Source organism: Notamacropus eugenii, chromosome 2 (assembly GCF_028372415.1).
Source record: "Notamacropus eugenii isolate mMacEug1 chromosome 2, mMacEug1.pri_v2, whole genome shotgun sequence".
In the NCBI taxonomy this organism is placed as follows: Eukaryota; Metazoa; Chordata; class Mammalia; order Diprotodontia; family Macropodidae; genus Notamacropus; species Notamacropus eugenii.
The window spans coordinates 503403138-503424659 of NC_092873.1; the positions used below are offsets into that span (position 1 = coordinate 503403138).

The 21522-nt window shown below is 40.4% G+C and overlaps 1 protein-coding gene across 6 annotated transcripts in view; it reads right to left on the reverse strand.

Moving 5' to 3' along the window:
- The window catches only part of TGFBR3 (transforming growth factor beta receptor 3), a 232166-nt gene that overhangs the window by 186513 nt on the left and 24131 nt on the right, over positions 1 to 21522 (reverse strand). For 5 of the 6 annotated variants that reach the window (XM_072649068.1, XM_072649069.1, XM_072649064.1 and 2 more), the window contains one exon: positions 17268 to 17436. In XM_072649068.1, coding sequence (XP_072505169.1) covers positions 17268 to 17328 — 61 coding nt within the window. In that variant the 5' untranslated portion in view covers positions 17329 to 17436. Of the gene's footprint in view, positions 1 to 17267; positions 17437 to 17603; positions 17875 to 21522 lie in introns of those variants that run through there. The other variant, XM_072649066.1, reaches the window with a different exon arrangement.

Consider the following 21522-nt stretch of genomic DNA (forward strand, 5'->3'; position numbering starts at 1 on the left):
CATCTTGTACTAACTAGTCTACCATCCCTCCACCAATAAGTGGGTGGTTTGTTTCAGCTTCAGCTTCTGAGGTCATCATTGGTCCCTGAATAGATTAGAGTTCTTAAGACTTTTGGAGTGGTCATTATCTAAATTGCTCTCCCATCTCTGCTCAGAACATTCTCACATCAGTTCCAAAGTCTTCCCAGATTAATCTGAATCCCTCATGTTCTTTGCAAAATATCTTAGTTCTTTGAAAAACTGAGGAGTCAGGCTAGTTAGATTTACTGCAAAGAGGCAAAACAGAACACAGTGAAAATCTGCCTCAAAAGCTGTGGCAAAACTTTCCTTCTACCATAAAACACACCAACACTCACATATGTATTCTATCTCTCTATCTGTATGTATAGAAGCAGAGATATTAAGCATTGATGTCTCCGCAAACATCAACTGGTGAAAATGATAGACAGGACTGACCTTCAGAAGTGGCAGGTTCCTTTACAAAATGTTTTTCTTAAAAGAATGTGAAAATCTGTCTAAAACTGTCTTAAATTGATATTTTGGTCCACGGCATTCTACTGCCCATTCTTTTCTTGTATTTTTTTCATAAAAAAAAAAAAAACCCAAAACTTTAAGGCCATTAAGTACCTTCCTACTTAATGGAAAAAAAAGGAGAAAAAAAATGTCATGTCTGAAATTTGAGATACTTCCTTGCCACATCCCAGTTGGAAAAAGGAAGAACTAATAAATAAATGAGATATATGCCTCCATTTTTGGCCAAGACCTGGGAGTTCGTGGAAGAGGAGAACTTGTATTTCCTCTCACCAAGGAAGATCAACTGATAACATTTCTGACTCAGGCTCTTGGGTTAAGTGATTTGCTCAGGACCACAGTTAGGAACAAAGTATCAAAGACAGAACTAGAACCCTGATGTTCCTGACTCTGAGACTAACTTCTGGCTGTTGTGCTACCAATTTCCAAAAAATAAGCACCAAAATGCCACAGAAATCAGCAATCTGTGGATAAACCATACTACTCCAGGTAAATACATGTATACCATGGTTGCAATATTCCTTATTTTTCAACCAGGTATGTTTCTGGCACATTTAAGGGATGCCTCATAGGAAACCTTCAGCGGCAGTCATTCTTCAGTTTTTCAAGGAGCAGAGATTTATAATGTGAAATTATTGCTGTTGTTTAGACACGTACAATTTTTTGTGACCCCATCTGGGGTTTTCTTGGCAAAGATACCGGATTGGTTTACCATTTCCTTCTCCAGCTCATTTTCCAGATGAAGAAACTGAGAGAAACAGAGTTAAATGACTTACCCAGGGTCGCATAGCTGCTAAGTGTCTGAGGTCTATTTTGAACTCAGGTCTTCCTGACTCCAGACCTGGTGTCGTATCCACTGCACCACCTAGCTGCCCCATTGCTAATATTACATTGTCTATAAAAGGATTTTGGAGGGAGATGCAGGCAGACAGAGCAAGGGGACTTAGGAGAGACTTCAAATTCTACCTTCCTTTTACTGTCATATTCAATTCTAACATTTTATATTAAGTTTATTACATTGCATATCCCATATTATTAATCTATCTTTGGATCATGATGTGCACATCTATGTGCCTATACTTGTATCGGAATATTTTTTTAACGGTCTGGAGTGATCCAAAGTATTAGAGATGGGGAGTGATGGAGGGTGGCTATCTTAAATCCAATCATATTTATGATGCCAAGTCTCCAAAGGATTATAAAAAATCCAGAGAATCCTATCTGATGAAAGGCACAAAAGCAAAGCCTTGTGGATACATGTCCCAACAAAGCATCCTATTAGTTTGCCGGAAGAAAAGTTCACTTTAATCTTAAAATCACAAATTCTCTCTAAAGCCAATTTTTCTTTACTTAGCAGGCAGTCCCTACTGGTTTCCTAGTCCAAGAACAGTAAAAGTGAGACAACCTTGGAATATTTAAGGCAGCTGGGCCAAAGGGCTCTCACTCCACTGGGGCTTCCCCTTCTAAGAGAACTATTTTACACTGCAGCTTCACAAGGGGATAGGAAAATATTTTTCCTCCAAGTCCTTGAAAATTTCTGTTTTTTACCCTTCCCCCACCAAACGATAAGGCCTGAAACAAGAAGAGACTCTTAAGGCCATTTCATCTCACCCTTTCCTTTAACATTTTACACTGAACCTTTCTGGATCTCAATTTCCTCATCAATAAACAGATGATCTAAGGATGAGCCACAGAGTTGAAGGATCAGGATTTGAACTCACAACCTCTGGATCTTCTCAGAACCAAGTACCCCTTTCACTACACCATTCTGTGTCTATACCAATGTGATATCTACACAGCCACATCTAGTGTACCAACTACTGTGATTAGTGACATACTAGTGACTAGTTAATTAGTCACATTAGGCATACAATTCAACTTTATAATAGCCCAACCCACACCAATAACAGCTTTGCTACCAACATCATAAAGATAGCTCTAACTTTCTGTCCTTTTAAACACAAAGAAACCAAGGCCCAACAGACAATCACTGCCTTCATATGATAAATACTAAACCACACTTCATAAAATACTCATTATGGTAAGAGGGTGACTTTGGTGCTTTACTAGAGAGGATTCATGTTCTGACAAGTTACATGAAGCCAGTTGAATGTAAACTCATTGAGACTAGGGATAGTTCCAATCTGTATCTGTATCATCTAGTCAAGTGCCTTGTATACAGTTGGCACTTGATGCATGTGTGACAAATTTAACTGAACTAGTAGGAGGCATCCAACCAGGGCTGTAGCCTTCCACCTCCTTATCTCCTCAATTCCCCTTCATTCCTTATACTTAACCTTGATTTTTTTAGTTGTATGACCTTGAACAAGTGTCTCTTCTACCCCTACTAAGGGCCACTGTCATTGCCTGAAAACAGGGGGATGAATTCTAGAAGTCCCTGGCTACTTATTACAGGGATATCTATGCTTCTAGGCATAGATATGGGGCCACCTGAGTGTATGAAATAACAAAAGCAGTAAAGCCTTTATAATTGAGCTTTAGGGGAAGAGATGGCAACAGAGCAGCAGGCCAGCCTCCAGCCTCCCAAAGAGTGAACCTAGAGGGACGCTGCAGCCCAGGGACAAATACATTCCTTCTCTGGCACATGCCCAAGGAGGTTTGTTTTTTTTTTTTTTTTCCAGTGGAAGCCTTCTTCAGAAAATTCCTAGCATAGAAACAAACAGAAACAGCAGCAGATTCTACTGGTCCTTCCTTCCTTGAGCTCGGAAAGATTGGACAATGCTGTCAAATAGCTCCTCGGAGGACTGACGTTCCATTAGAATTCTTTTCTCCTGAATCACGTCAATAAAGTGAGATTTGGTCTGGGTTTCGTAAGTGAGGCCTTACTCCCAAGCCTGCTCAGCACAGATGGACAAGGGAAGAGGGACGAAAACGTCAGCAGGAGACGGGGCTGGACTGAAAAGGTTTTGAGAGGAATGCTCTGAAAGAGCCATAAGCTAAGAAAAAAGAGCTATCTTACATAACACATTTAATTGGCTCTAAGATAAATCTGAGACATGCTGCATAACTGGGAAGCCCTCCCCCCGTTTTGTTGCTGAACCCCAAAGCCAGCAGGTCTCGGTTAGCAAAACTTCCAGGCCTCAAGTGATTCATCAAAGTTAAAATCAGGAGGAATTTCACCAGATTTCATGAGTTGGAATCTTTCCAGACTGAGATGTGTGAGGCACTTAGGAAATACACCCTTTGCTGACATAGAGAGCTAGAAGAAAATTGGAAGCAGGTTCTTGGTTTGAGTTGTTTTGTTTTTTTTAAGGGATAGGGGAGAAAACCCAGACCCCAAAACTTCCATGTTTCTAATTTCTTCAAGCCTTTAAACACTTGGAAATTGTATGGTTTCACAACAGACTGGAGTTCTAGATAACAGTGCCTCTAAGTACAGACCCATGGGAAGTATTTATGTAGGTAAGCAACCAGACTGAGGTTTCTCTGGTCAAACAAAATGCCAACCAAGTTTCCCTAGCGATGGTATTTGAGTTGTCCTGGCTCTTCTGTGTGAAGGGGTCTTGTGAATTTGATCAAACAGGGAAATCCAGAAGAGTGTACCAGGAAATAACAGAACAATATGACCTATACCCTGAAAGAAAAATATCTCCTTTACTGGCTCAGGTCCAAAAAGGCAACTGAGCCAGTTAATGTGCAGCTTAATCTCTGAATGCTTTTGCTGCCAACTTTGCCCAATAAACATTAGTATTTTCAACCTGCGTGCTGCAAATGATCTGAAACCATTAATTAGTGCTTTTGACTCCACCAGTATCATTAATGAACTCTTGCCAGGAAGCCTTTGATAGAGCTAATTAAATGACAAAACACAGAAAATTGGTTCCCAGGGCACTTCTAGAGTACAAATCTGAGGCCTGAGGAATGCTCAGTGAGGCCACCCCCACCAGGGCAAAACTGGGAATGAAAACGATGCCAGGCTGGTGTGTCCCAAATCCTTTATGCCAGCAATTCCATCAGAGTAGAAAATCAGCAAGTTTTCTGAGGCTGCTTTTAGCCCACCCCCTATCTATCCCATGACTTTACTTCTTCAGGTACAAAAAACTCTGTCATTTAGAGTTAAAAAAGGTGCCTGGAACTGTGAAAATACTTTGTTTCTTCTTGTTAAGGGGAAAAGCTTTGGAAACTTGGTGCTTTAAAAAAAGTTTTGTTATGATGACTAGGCACACGTACACATACAAATTAGTTTAAAATATGTAGTTTAGAAAAACAAATCTTAAAATAAATCTCATCCCCTAGCTTCCCTTTCGCCCCCACCAAAGCATCCTGCATAATTCACTATTTCCCCCTCCCAAAATCTGTCACACAAGAAATTTGGTAAAGTCTTTTCATTATCTCACACTAGCCAGAATTCAACAGTTTACATGCATGGGTAGAAATATAAACAAATGGGAGGGAGGGTGGAGTGTGGTACCTCAGAAGGGGGAAAAAATGATTAACAGGAGGCAAGAAGTAAAAACCCTTGTGTATTTCCCTACTCTTTCCTAGTTTCATCTCAAAAATAAAATGACCATTTCCTCCCCTCCTCTCCCCTCCAGGTACCTGACACCAGTACCATTCCTGGTCCTCAGATGTACAGGCATGCATGAAGTCTAAGTAAACAGAAGTAAAGATCTTCAACCATCCCATATCCTGGTATCTGACTCAGGATGCTTGTAATAAGCAACATGTGCCTTTTAGGATCGCAGAGACTTACTAGCTTTGTGAGCCTGGGTGAGTTACTTTACCCTGTTTCCCTCAGTTTCCTCATCTGTAAAACGAGCTGGAGAAGGAAATGGGAAACTACCCAGTATCTTTGGCAAAAGAAAACCAACCCAAATGGGGTCATGAAGAGTCGATATGACTGAAAATAGCTACACAACATCACAGCAAAGTGAGCCTTAAAGAGTCAATTTTCTTTTTAAAGACTTAAACTAGGATCTAGACAAGGGTCTGTGACCCCATTTGTCAAAGGTGCTAGAGTGGTTTGGCATTTCCTTTTCCAGTTCATTTTACAGATGAGGAAACTGAGGCAAACAGGGTAAGGTGACTTGCCCAGGGTTACATAGCTAGTAAGTGTCTAAGGCTGGATTCAAACTCAAGTATTCTTGACTCCAGCTGCTCTATCCACTGCATCTCACCTTCTAAGCAAAGCCTTTTCCAGTTCTTATTCTTACGGCTTCTCTTAAGAGACTTGAAAGAAGTCTTATCCTTAATTTCATCTCTCTCTCTTTCTCTCTCTCTGTCTCTCTCTTTCCCTCTCTCTCTCCCTCTCTCTCTCCCTCTCTCTTTCTCTCTCCCTCTCTCTCCCTCTCTCTGTCTCTCTCTCTCTGTCTCTCTCTCTCTCCCTTTCTCTCTCTCTCTCTTTCTCTCTCTCTTTCTCTCTCCCTCCATTCTCTTCGTCTCCTTTTTCCCTACATTCTCTGTACTCCCAGGTCCCTGCAGTAAGTACTTCCCCTCCCACTCTTCTACTGAATTGACTGAAAAAGCCATTTGGATTTTGCCGTTGGGATGTCATTTATGGGGCTTTGAGAGAACAGTTTCATGGGAGCACTGGATTCAGTATGGAAAATGGGGGGTCAGCATGGCACAGAGGAAAGCCTATTAGAGTTGAAGTCAGAAAGCCTGGGTTCAAATTCTGTTTCTGCTATCTACATGAGCGATGTAACATAGAACCAGTCACTCTCTCAACCTCAGCTTGCTCATCTATAAAATGGGAAGGTTGGGCTTAAGCTAGTTTCTCTAGGAGAAGAGACGCTGGCTGATGGGTGGCATGGCAGACCTCTGCAAGCTCCATCTTCCACTGGACACTCTGGTAGAGTCCCCTTGTCTAGAAGATGAGTAAATCTCCTTGAATGAACTCTTGGACTAACATTTCAAGTCCTCTGAGATCTGCATCCCAACTACCTCACACACAACACTCCATCCCCTAATTCCACTTCCACTGACTGTCCTCCATGCCAGGAACTCTCGCCCTCCTCCTATCAGCCTCGTGGTTTCCTTCAAGCCCACCTCCTCCAGAAAGCCTTTCCCCATCCCTGTGAACTCCAGGGCCTTTGCTCTGCTGATTATCTCCCATGTAGTCTCTCCTGTCAGAGTAGAAGTTCCTGAGGACAGGAATCATCTTTCGCCCTTCTTTGTATCCCCAGGGTTTATCAAAGTGCTTGGCATATAAGTAAACAATTTGTAAATGTTTCTTGTTGTCATTAATTACACTATCCACTTTGCACATTTTTCTAGTTCAACTGACCTGCAGCCTCCTCCCCATAGATAACATTCACCTTCTTTGTTGGAATACCCTCTCACTGCAGCTCGACCTCCCAGAATTCCCATCTTCCTTTACTGCGCAACATTCCTCCCACTTGAACTCTTTGCCTCTTGAAGTGATTTTCTACCACTTTGTCTATAAATTGTATTTACTTGTATGTGTATTTGCTGTAACTTCCCAGTAGAATATAAGCTGCTTGAGAGCAGGTACTGTTCTGTTCCTCAGAAATGATCTAAATTCTCAGTCCACTGAATCAGGGAAAACAAGAGAAGAAAAAAAGCCATTTTCCTTTATTATAAAATATGGAAATAAAACAACCATTCCAAGGAGGTGTCGACACAGTTTTAAGTGTCCCTGCAGGTGCATGGCCAAGTTTCATTTTCTACTTTAACCTCATAAAGTGTGGCAGGTGTCTTATAAGAGGAGAGCTAAATGCATCCTGTGTCACCCACTCCCACAGACAATAAACAATAAAAGCATATTTCCTCTCTAGCACATGGATTAAATTGTGGGTACTGGGAGAATTGAGAGGCAGCTGTTTCAAAGACAACTAATTTTAAAGCAGATTTCCAAAGGGGAAGTGGCTTAGGCTAGCTCCCAGGAGATGTTTGGAGGCTCAGAATTATGGTTCTTTTTTTTTTTTTTACCCACTCTTCTATTAGACGCCCAACTAGGAGCCCAATGAAAATGGGAGACTATTTATATGTTGTATTCCATCACCTTCAGTGGAAGACAAGCTCCTTAAGAGCAGAGATCGTGCCTCATTTTATGCCCAGCACCTAGTGTGGCATACACTAGGTATTTAATAAATGGTTATTGAATCAGATTAATTTAGACTAGAAAAGAGCATGTCTGATGATGTGATTTCCTATCTTTTTCTTCATGTAAAGCTCTAAATGAAGGATCCTCTCACCAATATTAAAATCTTCAAGGTGAAAATTCATAGGCAACTAACCAGGTAGCCCAGTAGAGAGAGAGGACTGGGCTTAAGCGTCCTGAAATATAAATTTAAATCCTGCCTCAGACACTTCTCTTGGCATCAGTTTGTTCATCTGTAAAATGGGGATAAGTTATAATTACCCTTACCTCCCAGAGTTGTTGTGAAAATCAAATGAGATAAAACATACATAAGGTACTTTGTCAACCTGAGGACACTACGTAATGTTGGCTGTTGTTATTCAAAGAATTGCAGAATCTCAGAATTGGAAGTGATCTTAGCAGTCACCTAGTCCTACCATTAGCTGAAAAGAATCCCAGCTATGACATACCCAACAAGACGAACTTCTGCTTGAAGACTCCCAAGGGAGAGGAAAACCACCACAGCTCAAAACGGTCCATTCCATTTCTGCACAACTCAAATCATTAGGAAGTTATTTTTCTCCATGATTTTAAGGAACAAATTGTTTGGTTTTGTTTTGTGCTTTAATCTTTCCTTCTAAAGATCTACCCCCTCCTTTGGCATTGGTAAACACATCTAAAAACTTAAATTTGCAGGAGAGAAAATCAAATGTGACTAATTTCTTTATACTGTATTTACCATAGGTTGTCTTGATAAATTGGAAGCCTCCTGAAGGCAGCAGTCATCAAGAGGTTTACAAAGGTTTTCCTCATAACCCTCCTATGTGGCAGGTGTCAGACATATACACAGATCGCTATTTTACAGATGAAAAGACTGAGGCTCAGAAGATGCCCATCATCATACTGCTAGTAGTCCTCAGACACTGGCCTCCAGACTCTACAATGTCCTGTGGCAGAGTGGGTTCTCAGTCATATAAATCTGCTGAACTGATACACAAAACCCTCTTTTTAGTTTAGAAACAATCAAAACATGATGTGGTTCCTAAAAATTGTTCTATGTGGGACCTCAGAAACCTATCTCCTACGCTGAGCACAAGTGAGTTTCTCCTGAAAATGAAGACATTAATTAATAAATATGAAATGTGATGGTCAGGCTGCCCCGGAAGGGAATGAACACCCTGCTCTGCATCATGGGCCAAGAAATCTGTCCAGGACTGTACTATGCAGTGGGGTAAAGGGAGCTCACCTTGGAGTCTAGAGCCCTGGATTCAGGCCAGAGCCCAGCTCAGAGACTTAATACCTATGTGAAGATGGGCAAAGACACCCAGTCATTCCAAACCTGTTTTCAGATCTGTAAGTGGACGTAAGTGGAGTAAGACCGACTACCTCAAAGGATCGTCAGGACGTAAGGGTTTTGGACACTCATAGAGCTACAGAAATGGGATCAGTTCACCCATTCATTTTATTGTTGAGTTGTTTCAAACTCTTAATAACCCCGTTTTGGGGTTTTCATGGCAAAGATACTAGAGTGGTTTGCCATTTCCTTCTCCAGCTCACTTTACAGATGAGGAAACTGAGGCAAACAGGGTTAAGTGACTTGCCCAGGGTTATATGGTTAATAAGTGCCTGAAGCCAGATTTGAACTCAGAAAGATGAGTCTGCCTAACTGCCCTTACCATCACCATCACTGAGGAAAGACAGAGATTCCAAGAAATTCCATTCAAAGCATGCACTGAGTTCCTACTTCAGGGTACCATGCTATTTGCAGAGATATAGCAGCTTATGGTACAGCAGGAAGCCTAAGACATTTTCACAAATTAATAAGCTACAAATTAGAGTGTACATGTGTCAGTAAGGACAGTCATGATAATAACTCATGCTTTAAAATTTGCAAAACACTTCACATCTCTTCTCAGAATGACCCTGGGAGAGGGGTGTTATTATTCCTACCTTAGAGATAAGGAAAGTGACGTTAAGGTTAAGTGATCTCCCTAGGGACATCTCCCTAGGATCACACAGCTAAGAAGGGTCTAAGGAAGAATTTGATGTGAGGTCTTCCTGACTCCAGGTCTAATGCTCTGGTCACTACATACACTAAGCTCCAGAAAAAAACAGAGCTTATCACAGTTTTTCCACTTGTTACCTCTGTGACTTCAGGAAAGCTAATTAACCTCTGTGGGCCTCAATTTCCTCATCTGTAAAATGGGGGTACTGGATTATGATTCTCTAAATGATCTTAAAAGGCAGAAGGAATTATTTCTAAGTGGAATCTAGGAGGCCACTTAAGAAAGGATGAACCAATTAGGTTGACACCAATTTGGGAATTTGCTTTGAAAATTTTAAAACGGAAAATGCACTGGTTCTGCACAGTTAAGTTTTCTTTTCTGGTGGGCCACTGTACTGTGTGCCAGAGAAATTAGAATCCCTGGCAAGAGGAAGTGAGGCACAGGATAATAAACACTGAACCTGGAATCTGAGGTTTGGGGTTCAAATCCTGACTGCTCTTTGCTCCTTATGTGACCTTGGGTAAGTCATTCAACATCTCAGAGTCTAGGTACACTCACTTGGAAAATGGATCACAAGGACTCCGCTCAACTAAACTGGGCCCTTTTATTCCAAGAAAAATCAGATAAAAGAGTCACAAAATCCTCATTCTTTAATTCCCCAAGTCTTGTTGCTGCCAAGAATCCTTCCTCATCACTGGTTCAGAGGATACATATTGCGTCAGAGAGGAAGTTTTTTTTTTTTTCACTTTGCACTGCCTCCAAAATCTTATAATCTGAGAGTTTCTTAGTGACAGAGGTTCTCTTCATATTAGATAAGTGTTTTTTTTTAAGAAAGGCATGTTTAGCTTGAAAACACAGGATTTTATCTTGCTCAGAAATAAAGCTGATGACTAAGCTACCATGAAAAATAAATCGGAAACTTTGGGGCTTAAGGTTTTCATCTAAAAATGACCATTATTCCAAAACTGATAAATTCTTCTAATAAAGAGGAGGGTTTTTTCCCCCTAATTTCCCCACCCTCTGATTTTAACTCAAAAAGACATTTTGGGAAGACACAGCTAAGGCCTGGGTCCCCTGGCTTCCACATACAGCATGTGTAACCCAACCTTTTAGCAATCAAACAACAATGTTGGCACCAGCAGATGTGTTCCAATGGAAAAGATTATCACAGACCAGGACCATGGCCGTACATTAACATCTCCAGCAAAAACATCAGAGCAAGACTGTTATTTTCCAAAGCTGATGCTCCATCCGTCCCTGAGCTGGCCAGAGCCAAGGGGCAGGCAGGCCGGAGAGGAAATAAGGTGTTATTCCAGATTTCTCTGTTCTATCTTCTAGCATGTGAGGGCAACAGAAAACAAAGCAGAGAGCTTCAAGTAGGTGGTTGGGGGAGCAAGGAGGGGAGGGGGAATTAATTTTTATAACTATTTAATTATGTGCATACATGTACTATGTGCATAGCATTAAGTGATGGTTAGACTATAAGCCTCTTGAGGGAAGGGACTGACTTTCTTATTTGTATCTCCAGAGCTTAGCACAACCTGACACAAAGCAGGTACTTAGTACATGTGTGTGGTGTTGCATTGTGCTGTGTAGTGTTCTGTTGCATTGTGTTGTACTGCATTGTACAACTTTGTGTTGTGTTATATCGTCAGTTCTTCATTCTACTTTACCTCCATCTGAGCCCTCTGCTGCTTGTTTGTATTTTGGCTTCCCATCAGACTTGGAGCTCCTTGAGCGCAGGGGCTGTCTATTGCTGTATTTGTATCCCCCAGCACTTGGCACGTTGTGGGGTCTTTTTGTTTTACATGAAACATCTTTAATGAAATAAAATAATTGGAAAAAAAGAATCTTCAAATATAGTTCACACATAGATTGTGCCTGTGTTTCCTTCAACAGCGTACTAAACTTTCTTACCAGCCCTCCATTTAACACATACATACTGGAGATAGGACAACTCATGCTCCATAGACAACGTAGAAGATGTCCAGGTTTCACAGGAGCTTATAAACAGCTAAACACACAACATCGGAATAGTTCACAACCTCTACCCCTTCCCTGGAAGGCAAGCAAATTATGGATTTTCTCATTAAGTAGCACGATGGAGTCTTAATAAATGTTGGTTAACTTAACTTACTTTTGAGTCTCTTTTTCCAGTTATGATTTCCGAAGTTTAGAAGGATGAGAGAGAAAGAGAGAGAGAGAGAGAGAGAGAGAGAGAGAGAGTGAGAATGTGTGTGTCGGATTTCAGTCCTCAGGGTACCTTGTTGCCTACTCCTAAGAAATACTGCTTTTACTCTTCTGAGAAAAATTCACCTAAGCATACCTGCCTCAAAGTCCAACAATTACACCTGCTTTTAAAAGGAATTTCAGAAAAAGAAAAAGGGGGAGTTGAGGGAGGGGAAGGTGAATATTGTATTTATAAGAGCTGATTTCCTATTTGGAGAAATCTTTCCCGAATATAGTTGCGGGAAATGTTTTGATGAAAAAGAAAACGCAGCAGCTCATGTGCATCTGGAAAGGAGAGAGAAAATACCCATCAGCCCTCTCCTCCTGGTCACTGCTGACTGATATTCCGGGGCTGGAATGCGGCCTAGAACACTTGAGGCTTGCTGTGGGCTGGCTGCCCAGAGCCTTGCCCTTCATGCTCCTTAAGATTCCCGGGGCCTCCAGCGCCTATCCTCAACTTGATCAGGAATCCAGTCTCCAGAAAAATACTAGTTGGGAAAATAATTCCCCTTAAACATAAAGGCAAAAGGAGGCTCCGAAATCATCAAGTGATTTCTCAAACCTGAAAAAGATGAGAATGCTCCTCAGAAGTTTCCCTTCTGCTTTCTTTCTTTCCCCTCCCATCCTTCTCTGCAAACCTTAAAGCAATCTATCAACCCATCAATCAACAAGCCTTTATTAAGGGCCCTACTGTGTGCCAGGCACAAAGAATGAAACACTCTCCTCTCTCAAGTCACTTGCATTCCAACAATAAGACAATATTTACAAACAGGTTATCCTCAAAACCTCTTAGAACTCTGTGTGTGTGTGTGTGTGTGTGTGTGTGTGTGTAGTGTGACGCATGCATGTGTATGCATACACATGCAAACATCATGTAACCGGTGATATATATGTTTATATATAATATATTTTATACATATACACATGTATATTCACATGTGTGTATGTATTATATGTGTGTATCTATGTATACATGTACATATGTATGGTTTTATCTTCACCTACATCTGTGTATATCATGTGTGTTCTCATATATACATTATATTGCATATGTGGGTATGTATGTTGCATACATGTATATATCTATGGTCCCATATACATGTGTGTATGTGTGCACCATGTGTTCATGGTAGATGCATGTGTTAGCATTGCATGCATGTTTGTGTGCTTATGTATAGGTGTGTATGTATATACCTATGTACATGAGTGTATATGCACAAATGTGGGAGTGCACTGCATGTGTGTATATTTTATTACATACTTATTACATGCACAGATATATGAGCATGCATGTATATGGGTGCTATCTGTGTACTTATATACATGTGTAAATGTTGCTTCTGTGCATTAAGACACACGTGCATTTGTGTGTGCATACACATATATACAAAGCATATAAAAGTCTCTCTCTATATATACATACATAAATTTAATTATACAGAGAAAATAAAGAGGATTATTATTGTTCAGTAGGGTCCAACTCTTCATAACGCCATTTGGGGTTTTCTTGGCAAAGATCCTGGACTGTTTGCCATTTCCTTCTCCAGCCCATTTTGTATATGAGGAAACTAAGGCAAACAGGGTGAAGTGATTTTTGCAGGTTCACACTGCTAGTAAGCATATGAGGCCAGATTTGAACTCAGGTCCACCTAACTCCAGACTTGGCATTCTACCCACCATTCTATTCCATAAAAATATAAAGACAAATAAATACCAGATAAGAAAGGGAGTGGGGCATGAGCACCTGGGAATCTGGAAAGGCTTCACATAGAAAGTGACCCTGGAATTACTATTTATTTTTGTTGTTGTTAACTAACTTTCTCTTCACTGGGGACATGGTTTGTCTTTGTATCTTCAGGACTGTACTTAATAAATGCCATTTAGATCATGTGGTTAAAGCGACATTACAATCTTGTGAGACACATACTACAGGTGTTACTATACATTTTACAGATGAGGAAACAGAGGCTCAGAGACTTATTCAGGGCCCTGAAGCTAGGAAGTATTAGAAGTAGAAGTATGGAATTGAGGGATGCCCATCAACTGGTAAATGACGGAGCAAATTGTGGTATATGATGGTGATGGAATACTATTGCACTATAGGAAATGATGAGCAGGGTGCTTTCAGAAAAACCTGGGAAGACTTATATGAAGTGATACAAAGTGAAGTGAACAGAACCAGGAGAACATTGTAAACAGTAATAGCAACATTGTAACAATGATCAACTGTGAGTGACAACTCATCTCAGTAATAAAATGATCCAAGACAATTTCAAAGGATTTAGGATGAAAAATGCCCTCTACCACCAGAGAAAGAACTGATGAAGTCTCAATGAAGATCAAAGCAAACTTTTTTTTCCTTTTCTTTATTTTTCTTGGTTTTTGGTTTTGATCTGTGTTTTCTTTTGCAACATAACTAATAAGGAAATATGCTTTGCATGACTTCTGTGTATAATCTATATCAAATTGCTCACCTTCTCAAGGAGAGAAGGGGAAAGAGAATTTGGAACTCAATTTTTTTTTAAATGTTTAAAAATTACATGCAATTGAGAAAAATAAACTAAAAAGAAAGGAAGTGGGATCTGAACCCAGGCATTCCTGATTCCAATACCCTTCTCTACTCATAAAATTCATCTGACCCTGGGTATTAAGGTATGAGGGGTTGAGCTAGCCAAGGTTTTAGATGGTGAAAAGAACTCACCTAATCTTCCAAAGGAGAGATTAAAAAATCAAAGCAGCCAGATTTAAAAATAAAAAACCACCCCTCACCCAGAGAGAAGACTGAAGTAATCCCTTAGTGACCAAAGCTGTGCTTTTGTCTCCCTGTAAAACTATTCCAAGAGAAGACTCTGGTAGTCACTCGGCTGCTTGTGGGGCAGGCAGCTCCAGAAAACTAAGCAGAAATTTGGGGCTTAGTATGGGGAGGGGCAGCAACCTCAAAACAAAAATTCCATCTCTCTCTTGTCGACAGCCCAGCAGTAGCTGAATTTTGGGATTCTATAAAAGTATTGTTTCGAGTTCCATATTACTTAATGAGTTTTAAATCAGGACACAAAAAAGCCAAGGTCTTTGACTGGCCATTCAAAACCCCTGGTCCTGGGGAGCTGAACCAAAGTAAGAAACAAAGACCCAGTGACCTTCTGGCTTGAGTATGTGTTTGACTGAAAGAAATCTCTGTCTTCCCTCCCCTACCCCCACTAGGTCTTCTACCTGGAATTCTAGGTACATCCACCAGAAATGAAAAGCAATATGTTTGCTCAACCCACATGCATGCTGGGTGTGGGCAGTCACCCAGAAGGATGCATCTGGGCACCAAAATGAGACAGTGGGACGAGGGGAGCAACCTTTGCGTCCGGGGGGGGATGCTGGTATCACTGGCTGCAATGTTCATCCCAGACAACATCTTTGACCCTGGCACTGCAACCAACAGCGGGAGCTTCCAGGCTTTCGATCTCCACTGATTTCCCTGAATTCTTCCTGTGTGCGTCTTTTTCCTGTTATTGGAAACTGAACCCTAATTAACTCTGGCAGGCTTCAGAAGCAGCAGGAAATTGTGTGTGTGTGTGTGTGTGTGTGTGTGTGTGTGTATGTGTGTGTGTGTGTGTGTGAGTGTGTGTGTGTGGCGCCTCTGTGTATGTGGCACACTTTTTTTTAAAGATAATTACTTCAGAAATAAACTGTGTAGCATTAATTACTTGGGATTTTCTAGGATGTGTAAAAACAAAAGATATCAATAAAAATCTATTTTTAAAAATGAGTTAGATTTTTGTTTTGAAGGTTAACACTGGCCACAGTGGCCAGAAGGCCAGACAGCATTCAAATCAGAGGCCTGGATGGAATCCTGCCTCTGACACAGATTAGCTAGGAGATTCTCTTGTTGCCCTAGGCAAATCACTTAACCTCTCAATGCTCTGGGCCTCTCTCTAAAATAGGGGTCTCAGCCATTTTTTTCTGCTGAAATCCATGAACCCCATTAGGCTTTTAAAAGCCTAAAATAAAATATATGGGATTACAATGGAAATGAATTCTCTTGAAATATGTACAGTTATTTTATACATACATATACATACATACACACGTACATGCACATATAACAAGATCATGGACCCCAGGTTAAAAACTCTGCCTCCAATACTGAGTTGAAGCTCCCAAATCAGAAATCCAGGCCAGTATTAGCAGTACTACAAGACCCGATGTCTCAAGCACCTTCTTTCAGCGCTCCATCCAAACCACCTTGTAAAGATTAGGGGTGGGAGGGGAGGGTGTCAGCCAGCGGGGGTCAGGGAATATTTTCCCACCGGGAAGGTGCTGTTGAAAATTCACGGCTCTTGGAGTCACACCATTCCTCCCCACTCCTCCTCTCCCTTCACAGGATACTCTTCAGGGCATGAAGGATGAGAGGCAGGTGAGGAAAAGCCTAACAAAGGTAAAGCCGTTACGGCCCTGGAGGTGGCATGCTACCTCCTGCCTCGTTTGTCCCTCACCACAGGCTCTAAAGGAAATGCTTGGCCTGCTACCCTGGGCAGCAAGGCCACAAGGTTGGAACAAGCCAGGCAGTCTTCTTGGGACTGGAGCAGATCTGAATGAAGGGCTAAGCTCTGCCTCTCCGCAGCTGTGATCCGAAGCCTCAGCTCCCCAGGAGACCCCTGGAATACTACTCTCCATTGTGCCTAAGATCCACCAGCTTCAGAGGAAGGGCTAATGTAAATAACTCCCCAAACCTACCAAAAGGGGTGAACTGGGCCCTGGTATATTTTCCTTGTGGCTTAACCTTCCAAAAGAAAACAAAACTGGTGTTTAGTCAGCTGAGTTCTGCTAGATTGGAGATAGGGGGCATCAATAAAGGGGACTATAGTCCAGTTACCTACAAGGCATTCATGCCCACCCTGGTGGGCAAGGACCTTGAATGACTCCCACTGGCTATAGCCCCAATCCAGGCTATTTGAAGTTAGCATTCAATACCTTCTATCATTTGGCCCCAATCGAGAAGAGGGAGTAGGCGTTCAAAAAAAAGATGTTTATTTCTATTATTTATATTTTATTTCAGCAAGATATCTTAAAGTAGCTCCTCAATAAGATATCTTAACCGATGGATAGTCTGCTCCTCCAATCTCTGATTCCTACTGCTCCACCAGTCTGGCTGGTTCCTGATATCTCTGGTCCTTCCTCAGGCTCTATTTCCATATTGCTAACACAGCACCAGATCTTCCCCACGTGGGCAACATAAACCCTGATTTACTTAAGGTCTTCTAGCAGAAGGTGAATTCCCAGAGTCCCAAACTGTCTCCTTTTGTCTTTGAATGTCCTGATCCTAACACTGTGCCTCACACATAGCAGGTTAGTTGAAATGAAATGAATTCTAGAACAAAGTGGTTTGGGTATAATACTTCCAAAAGAAAACAACAAACGTGGGAGTTACACGGGCCGACTTGACCTACCTGCTGTCGCCAAACACCAACTCATCAACCCCAACATGGTGACCATCCATTGAGATGCCATTTTGGTCTCCTGGTAAAGCACAGTCTTCCTCCTTCAGCTTCCTGTCACAGGCTGCCTTTGAAAAGCAGAAGAGGCTCTGAAATCACCTATTCCCAGCACTTCAATTACCTGTGAAAATAAACATAACTTTTAATTTGAATCCTTCTCTGAAAAATGCCCTTTCCTTTTTAAAATCAAGTTAAAGTAAAATAGAAGCATTTCCAAAACATACAAGCCCATATTTTTTTTTATTTTATGAGTTGGTTCAAAGAGGAACATTTTGTCCATTAACTTACTCATATTTTTTTTCCTTCTCCAGGCCCCATTCCCAGTGTGCCTGACTCCACCTTTATCAGGGTCCACGAACCAACTGTTCTTAAATTCTGTAGCTCAAAGTACCTGTTAATAATAGGGAGCCCAATGGAAAACTTGTATGAACGGATACAGAGCTGAAGCAATCAGAACCAAGAAGCAAACAAAGTACTCAAACTCATATTAATGCCAATGACCAATCCTGGTTCCAAGAACAGACAAGGAAGTACATTTGCCTTCCCATGGCAAAGACTGGAACGTGGCCTACACTGCCTAATGAAAGTCACTTTGTCATTCACATTTGCTTAAATGTTTTTCTTTGTTACAAGAGAGAGCAAAGTGGAAAGGTTGAGGATGGTATAATTTTCAATTATACCTGGAAATAACTGTGTATCAAAAACAAAAACCATCCAAGAAATTTTAAAAAATAAAAAAGAAATTACCTGAAAAATCACATGGATAAATAACTGGCTGATCATTCACTGTACAAAAGGGGCTCTTCATTTAAAGAAGGAGGATTTTAACCACCAGATTCCTTTAAATACCCCAAGTGCCTCTTCTATTAAAAATTTGATTTGATTTTATAAACAACATTCCTGGAATATACACATTACCTGAGAGTCAAGTAGAGGGATATATTCATTGTATATCCTCCAATATAGTAAGAGCTGAAGGACGAGGACTGGTCCTCACTACTCCCATCCACCATAGCTTCTGGTCCAAGATCCCAGAGTTGACTTGCCCAAAGTCTGCCTGCCAAGGGCTCAGGTCAAGCAGCAGCCTGAGGCCTCAGACCCAAACACTATTCGTTATAGTATTTTTGTATTTCTTAACCCTATAACATATATAAAACTGTGCTACCATTTTAATTAGGTTCTTATCTTTTTTTATGCCACTTACAGAGTTTTTGAGTGTAATGCCTCTAACCAGAATTTTTCCATAAGCTCTGTGGTTTTTATTGCTTGATTTTGCATAGAGCAATGCTTTTTGGAAACATATATATCATTATATATAGCAGAACAGCATGTACCTCTAATATTTCAGTGGTATAAAACATCTACACGCACTGCCAATGGGAATAAATTATATAATTTACACATCCTTCAAAAATCAAGAAAAAGTTTGCTTTAAAGAGTAACTCCTTAGACATAATCTATTAATGAAGAATAAAATAAAAAATAAAAGGAATATAAATCATTTTTTTAAAAAAAGAAATCAGGGCAGGAAAAGAAGAGACACAAATACACGCATTTCACTGAGTTTCAACAATTATTTTAACTTTTATAACTAATGAAAACATATTTCACGTGAGTCACAGACACATGACCAACCATCACTCTTGAAGATATTTTAGTTTCTCTCCCTAGAGTCTGATTCTCAGAAAGGCTGCGGAGATCAAGCTATTCCACACATCTAAAGGCCAATCACATCTCACAGGGACTTCAAGTATGAGGAATAACTTGCTCTCTACAGACCCTAAGGCACCAGTGACCTTGAGGACACAAGGTGAAAGGACATCTGGATGGGTTAATTGCTCCAGACATCCTTCAGCTAACAGTTGTATAGACAGTCCTTTAAATTCAGCTTTTTTCCCCATTCTGTTATACTTTTACTAAAAGTGAAGGTAATTTCTTAAAATTTAAAGGAATATTGTAAAGCATAAGATCTTTGAAATTACTTAAGAGCCTCTATGTATAACCTGTTCATAGCTATCTACTGTAGCCAATGTTGAACCAGGGATAGATATCTAAATGCTAAGTGGTTACCAGGATGATAATGTCTTTAATAGTCTGAAAAAGTCGTTGGCTTGGTGTCATAGTGAGTGGATCAAAGAGCTTTCTCTGCATAGCAGAATGGGCCTCCCAAATGGCAAAGTGCCTAAGTGGACCATCACCCCCAGAGATGCTGGTGACCAGCACTAGAAAGGAATGTGCGATTTCACCCCCAAAGCTCAAGGAGCACTTGAGTACAATCATAGAGACCATAATCAAAGAATAAGGATGTGAGATAGACAGACAGACAGATAGATATAGATAGATGGATGATAGAAAGGTTAGAGAGAGATATAGATCACATGTATATATATATATATATACACACACAAATACATGCATATGTGTATATATATGTCATATATTTAATGGGAAGAACATGACTTTTTGGCACACAGGTAAAGAAGCAAAGGAAATACATATACAGCTGTCTTTCTTCTCTTTGGGGTAACAGACTGAAGAATAGGGCTGCAGGTCAGAGTTCTTCATCCTCTCTCCAGATACAGCCCAATTAGTTGTGAGTATGTGTTGGGCGGTAATAATAGCTAACATTTCCATACTGTTTTATGGCATGCAAAGAACTTTACAAATATTATTTCATTTTTTATCCTCACAACTCTGAGAGGTAGGTGCTGTTATTATCCTCATTTTTACATATGAGGAAATTGAGGCAGACAGAGATTAAATAACTTGCCTAGGATCACAGCTTGTTTGAGGATAGATTTGAACTCAGGTCTTCCTAACTCCAAGTTCAGTGCTCTGTTCACTAGGTCAAGCCTGTATATTGCTCCAGCCTTAAGACTAGCTGAAGACCTTTGGGGTCTGAGGTTAGCTCTTTCCTGGGTTGGCACTTTTCAAAGTTGGATATCTGAAGGTAAATTTAATTCTTATTATGAATTTATGTGTATGGATAGATTTTAGAATTTAGTATGAAAAGTATATTCTCCATTCATGAGATATTTTGGTAAAGACACAAGCTTGTATTAGGTTAAAGTTTCTTCAGGTCTTATGAATGGGTGTTCATTAAGATGCCTACATTGTGCCCAAGAAATTTGTATGTGTGTGATTCCTTGGGGATGTCAGTACATCTAAACACTCTTTCCCCAAGATGTTAAGGATTTAGGAAATTTATTTCAAGGTAAAAAGGGAGGTATGATTGTATTTAGGTATTATAGAGGTTCATTTCCTCACTCAATCTAGGCATTCATGGTAAGGAAGACCACTCTACCTGTGGATTTGTACATATATTTTAAATTGCCACATATACCCTGTTGGCTTGTTGCCAGTCTCATTTTTAACATTAAAATAGAAACTGCATCTTCATTTCCTGCACCCCATCAATCAGATCATTCAAAAAAAAAAAAACTCACTTGCAAACAGTCAGAAACACATATAAAAATCTACTGAAAACAAATTCCATCAGGATATCACAGTCTTGATCTGTCACCTTACATGGTTTATGATCACACAGAATGAAAACAACTTTTCTTATCTTAAAGAGGCAGCAGCAGAAAAAGGAAGAAGCTTGGTAACTAACCTTACTTAGCTTCCCCAAGACCATTCTAAATCTAACAACTCAGTGTTCTTTAGGGCTGACTACAGTTAAACTAATCCAATAGAAAAAGAACCAGAGGTTAAGACTTAAGGATTCCCATGCCCATGCTTCTAGTCAAATCAAGCCAAGTCAACAAACATTTATCAAGCGCCTACTATTTGCCAGACAATATGCTTTTTTCCCCCTATTTCACTATGCCCTTAATAAATGTATAGGTAATCTCTGAAAATATAAATAAATCACAAGATCTTTGAAATTAATTAAGAGCTATTATCGATAACCAGTAGGTAGTCAATGGGATAAGTGTGTTGGGGATACAAAGAAAGTCAAAAACAGTCCCTGTAAAATGAAGGAATTGACCTGGATTTTCTCTGATGTTCCTTCCATTCCTACATCTATGATATGATTTTTGTTAACTTCTCTTATCCTATCCTTGTGGACAACAGGGAGAGAGATCAGCTACATGAATTTATTACAGATTAAATGACCGAATTCAAAGAGTAGTGATTAACAGATCAAGCTTAACTGTACAGATTGAACCTCATCCATGCCTCCTCATGCTTCTCATCTCTTATC